Source organism: Salmo salar, chromosome 17, assembly GCF_965601325.2.
Source record: "Salmo salar chromosome 17, fSalSal1, whole genome shotgun sequence".
Taxonomy (NCBI): Eukaryota; Metazoa; Chordata; class Actinopteri; order Salmoniformes; family Salmonidae; genus Salmo; species Salmo salar.
This window is the reverse complement of record NC_138307.1, coordinates 40,166,682-40,172,500: the sequence shown is the minus strand read 5'-3', so window position 1 is coordinate 40,172,500 and position 5,819 is coordinate 40,166,682. Positions and strand designations below refer to the sequence as shown.

General features: G+C 44.9%; 1 protein-coding gene across 1 annotated transcript in view; it reads right to left on the bottom strand.

The window, feature by feature from the left end:
- The window catches only part of LOC123728079 (ephrin-B2a-like), a 27,945-nt gene extending 26,855 nt beyond the window's left edge, over window positions 1–1,090 (bottom strand). Inside the window, exon 1 of the mRNA XM_082963322.1 lies at window positions 1,014–1,090. Within this exon, the coding sequence (XP_082819448.1) occupies window positions 1,014–1,090 (77 nt within the window). The remainder of the gene's footprint in view (window positions 1–1,013) is intronic.
- Window positions 1,091–5,819: the final 4,729 nt, after the last annotated feature.

Genomic DNA, 5,819 nt, shown 5'->3' with positions numbered 1-5,819 from the left:
CAGAGAGAGAGAGAGAGAGAGAGAGAGAGAGAGAGAGAGACAGGACAGAGAGACAGGACAGAGAGACAGAGAGACAGGACAGAGAGACAGGACAGAGAGACAGGACAGAGAGACAGAGAGACAGAGAGACAGAGAGACAGGACAGAGAGAGAGAGAGACAGGACAGAGAGACAGGACAGAGAGAGAGAGAGAGAAAGGGACAGAGAGACAGGACAGAGAGACAGGACAGAGAGAGAGAGAGACAGGACAGAGAGACAGGACGAGAGAGAGAGAGAGAGACAGGACAGAGAGACAGGACAGAGAGACAGGACAGAGAGACAGGACAGAGAGACAGAGAGACAGAGAGAGAGAGAGAGAGAGAGAGAGAGAGACAGGAAAGAGAGACAGGACAGAGAGACAGAGAGACAGAGAGACAGGACAGAGAGACAGGACAGAGAGACAGGACAGAGAGACAGAGAGACAGAGAGACAGAGAGACAGGACAGAGAGAGAGAGAGACAGGACAGAGAGACAGGACAGAGAGAGAGAGAGAGAAAGGACAGAGAGACAGGACAGAGAGACAGGACAGAGAGACAGGACAGAGAGAGAGAGAGACAGGACAGAGAGAGAGAGAGAGAGATGAGATGAGAGTTTTACAACCAGAATGACTGGGATGTTTTCTTTATTGCGTCATAGTAACACTAGTAATTGCTTTGTTATTTGCATATCATTCATATTATTTACTAATTAATAATCATAAATAAATAAACACGCCAATTAATTTACTATAAAAAAATAAAAATCTGAGACCACAGAAACACTATTGCAAAAAAATATATATAACGGATTTACATTTTACAGTAGGACAACATTTCTACAATCCCTTCACCGTATTTAATCTATGTAGATAAAGTAAATGAAAAATCAAACATTTTGACAATATAACAGCTATTTAATTCCAGTATATTTTCCAGGGGAATTTTTTTGCACAATAATATTGATTGTTTTTCTGCAGAAGAATTGATTGATACTGACTTCGGATTTGATGAGTTCCAGTAGATGGAGTCCAGGATGGCGGCGGAGCAGCCCGGACTCAGGCTGACAACCAGCATTCCTAAACAAAACCAGCAGCTGTATCTCTCCATCAACCGCTGCCCGGCAACCATCAATATCACGAGACGAGGTGATCACAAAACCGCTGCCCGGCAACCATCAATATCACGAGACGAGGTGATCACAAAACCGCTGCCCGGCAACCATCAATATTACGAGACGAGGTGATCACAAAACCGCTGCCCGGCAACCATCAATATCACGAGACGAGGTGATCACAAAACCGCTGCCCGGCAACCATCAATATCACGAGACGAGGTGATCACAAAACCGCTGCCAGGCAACCATCAATATCACGAGACGAGGTGATCACAAAACCGCTGCCCGGCAACCATCAATATCACGAGACGAGGTGATCACAAAACGATTTGTTTTTCCATGTCAATAAAAAAAACCACTGAGAAGACAGTCTCCTCGCATCTTTCTATTCCCTAATTTCCCCTGTTCCGATTCAAATGACAGGTTGAGAATAACTCCAGTCCGTTCTAATTTCCCAGATTGAGAATAACTCCAGTCCGTTCTAATTTCCCCAGATTGAGAATAACTCCAGTCCGTTCTAATTTCCCCAGATTGAGAATAACTCCAGTCCGTTCTAATTTCCCCAGATTGAGAATAACTCCAGTCCGTTCTAATTTCCCCAGATTGAGAATAACTCCAGTCCGTTCTAATTTCCCAGATTGAGAATAACTCCAGTCCGTTCTAATTTCCCAGATTGAGAATAACTCCAGTCCGTTCTAATTTCCCCAGATTGAGAATAACTCCAGTCTGTTCTAATTCCCCAGATTGAGAATAACTCCAGTCCGTTCTAATTTCCCCAGATTGAGAATAACTCCAGTCCGTTCAGACCGATTGTCATTTCCTGTCCCTAACGTCGTCCTAACGTAACAACAGCTCGTCTGTCTCTCCGTGGGTTCCAACAAGACAACGCAATTTATCAATCAGTATCAGTTTATCGGGTCTACGGTTGGCGCCATCTCCCTCCAACCTGCTGCAGTGGGTCTGTCTGCGCTTTGACCTAAGAGAGAGAGAGAGACCCCAAACCCCCCCCCCCCATCCCCTACTGTTACCTGACCTTTGACCTTGTGGTATCAAATGTGGGCTCAGTACAACGGCAGTACAGCTCCACCTACTAGAAAAATCATATACACACACTGCCTTCTGGGAAGGTATTCACACACCTTGACTTTTATAAAATGCAATTAAAATGTATTTTAATTTTATGTTTAAATTTAAAATGTATTTTAATTGTCTTTTGTTGTTGTTGATGTGAACGATCTACACAAAATACTCTGTAATGTCAAACGTTTCTAACATTCATGAGAACAACAAAAAAAACACACAAATGTATATTGGCTGATCGACCGAATAAGTCTCTATGAGCTGATTAAAGGCTGATCGACCGAATAAGTCTCTATGAGCTGATTAAAGGCTGATCGACCCACTAAGTCTCTATGAGCTGATTAAAGGCTGATCGACCCACTAAGTCTCTATGAGTTGATTAAAGGCTGATCGACCCACTAAGTCTCTATGAGCTGATTAAAGGCTGATCGACCCACTAAGTCTCTATGAGCTGATTAAAGGCTGATCGACCGAATAAGTCTCTATGAGCTGATTAAAGGCTGATCGACCCACTAAGTCTCTATGAGTTGATTAAAGGCTGATCGACCCACTAAGTCTCTATGAGCTGATTAAAGGCTGATCGACCCACTAAGTCTCTATGAGTTGATTAAAGGCTGATCGACCCACTAAGTCTCTATGAGCTGATTAAAGGCTGATCGACAAATTGGTTGTTGATCATTGCTACACAATCATTTTCGGGTCGATTTTTCAAGTAGATTTAAGTCAAAACTGTAACTCTGCCCACTCAGAAACATTGCCTGTCTTCTTGGTAAGTGATAGTAACTGCTGAAAGGTGAATTCATCTCCCAGTGTAGATCTAAATGGCAAAGTCACAAAAATCACAAGAATGGCTTCAAATCAAAGTCTACATTGAGAACGAAGGGAGCGAGGGTCTTTTAAGTTAAAGATCCAAGCAGCCTCTCGTTTTAACGATAAATTATCAAGGTCACCCCCCTCTCTCCTAGGGAGGGCGACGTGTTCGATGCAACGCAGAGACGCACTGACTTTCCCATTGTAATTGTTTGTAAGCTTGTGTAGACTAAAATGGATCTATGATCGTATGCCATTTTTATATTTCAGATTTTAACCAATGATATTAGGCCACATTTGGTCATGATTACAGACACCTGTGTGTCTTAAACGAGTCATCCCGCAGTGTTTGTGATCACATTTTTTACCTTTTTTTTTTTTTTTTTTACATTTTAGTCATTTAGCAGACGCTCTTATCCAGAGCGACTTACAGTAGTGAATGAATTCATTTCATGCATTTTTTTTTGTACTGGCCCCCCGTGGGAATCGAACCCACAACCCTGGCGTTGCAAACACCATGCTCTACCAACTGAGCCACAGGGAAGCCTGATGAAGACAGCTTGGCTGTCCAAATGTTGGATATAAAACATTTTTTGTATCTTGTAGTCACTGGGTTGTATTGATGCACCATCCAAAGTGTAATTAATATCTTCACCGTGCTCAAAGGGATATTCAATGGCTGCTTTTCTTTATATTTTTTTACCCATCTACCAATAGGTGCCTTTCTTTGCGAGGCATTGGGAAAACCTCCCTGGTCTTTTGTGGATGAATGTGTGCTTCAAATTCACTGCTCGACTGAGGGACCTTACAGATAATTTTATGTGTGGCGGTACAGAGATGAGGTAGTCGTTCAAAAATCATGATAAACACTTTTATTGCACACAGAGTGAGTCCATGCAACTTATTATGTGACTTGTTAAAGCTAATGTTTACTCCTGAATATACACTACATGACCAAAAGTATGTGGACATCTGCTCGTCCAACATCTCATTCCAAAATCATCATTAATATGGAGTTGGTCCCCCCCCCCCCCCCCTTTGCTGCTATAACAGCCTCCACTCTTCTGGGAAGTCATTAATATGGAGTTGGTCCCCCCTTTGCTGCTATAACAGCCTCCACTCTTCAGGGATTTCATTAATATGGAGTTGGTCCCCCCCTTTGCTGCTATAACAGCCTCCACTCTTCAGGGAAGTCATTAATATGGAGTTGGTCCCCCCCTTTGCTGCTATAACAGCCTCCACTCTTCAGGGAAGTCATTAATATGGAGTTGGTCCCCCCCTTTGCTGCTATAACAGCCTCCACTCTTCAGGGATTTCATTAATATGGAGTTGGTCCCCCCCCTTTGCTGCTATAACAGCCTCCACTCTTCAGGGAAGTCATTAATATGGAGTTGGTCCCCCCCCCTTTGCTGCTATTACAGCCTCCACTCTTCTGGGAAGTCATTAATATGGAGTTGGTCCCCCCTTTGCTGCTATAACAGCCTCCACTCTTCAGGGAAGGCATTAATATGGAGTTGGTCCCCCCCTTTGCTGCTATAACAGCCTCCACTCTTCTGGGAAGGCATTAATATGGAGTTGGTCCCCCCCCCCTTTGCTGCTATAACAGCCTCCACTCTTCTGGGAAGTCATTAATATGGAGTTGGTCCCCCCTTTGCTGCTATAACAGCCTCCACTCTTCAGGGAAGTCATTAATATGGAGTTGGTCCCCCCCTTTGCTGCTATAACAGCCTCCACTCTTCAGGGAACTCATTAATATGGAGTTGGTCCCCCCCTTTGCTGCTATAACAGCCTCCTCTCTTCTGGGAAGGCATTAATATGGAGTTGGTCCCCCCCTTTGCTGCTATAACAGCCTCCACTCTTCAGGGAAGGCATTAATATGGAGTTGGTCCCCCCCCTTTGCTGCTATAACAGCCTCCACTCTTCAGGGAAGGCATTAATATGGAGTTGGTCCCCCCCTTTGCTGCTATAACAGCCTCCACTCTTCAGGGAAGGCATTAATATGGAGTTGGTCCCCCCCTTTGCTGCTATAACAGCCTCCACTCTTCTGGGAAGTCATTAATATGGAGTTGGTCCCCCCTTTGCTGCTATAACAGCCTCCACTCTTCAGGGAAGTCATTAATATGGAGTTGGTCCCCCCCCTTTGCTGCTATAACAGCCTCCACTCTTCAGGGAAGGCATTAATATGGAGTTGGTCCCCCCCTTTGCTGCTATAACAGCCTCCACTCTTCAGGGAAGGCATTAATATGGAGTTAGTCCCCCCTTTGCTGCTATAACAGCCTCCACTCTTCTGGGAAGGCATTAATATGGAGTTGGTCCCCCCTTTGCTGCTATAACAGCCTCCACTCTTCAGGGAAGTCATTAATATGGAGTTGGTCCCCCCTTTGCTGCTATAACAGCCTCCACTCTTCAGGGAAGGCATTAATATGGAGTTGGTCCCCCCCTTTGCTGCTATAACAGCCTCCACTCTTCTGTGAAGGCTTTCCACTAGATGTTGGAACATTGCTGAGGGGGACTTGCTTCCATTCAGCCACAAGAACATTAGTGAGGTCGGGCGCTGATGTTGGGGCGATTAGGTCCTGGCTCGCAGTCGGCGTTCCAATTCATCCAAAAGGTGTTCGATGGGGTTAAGGTCAGGGCTCTGTGTAGGCCAGTCAAGTTCTTCCACACTGATCTCAACAAACTATTTCTGTATGGACCTGGCTTTGTGCACGGGGGGCATTGTCATGCTGAAACAGGAAAAGGGCCTCCCCCCTGAACTCTTGCCACAAAATCGTCTAGAATGAGAGTCCAACGGCAGCG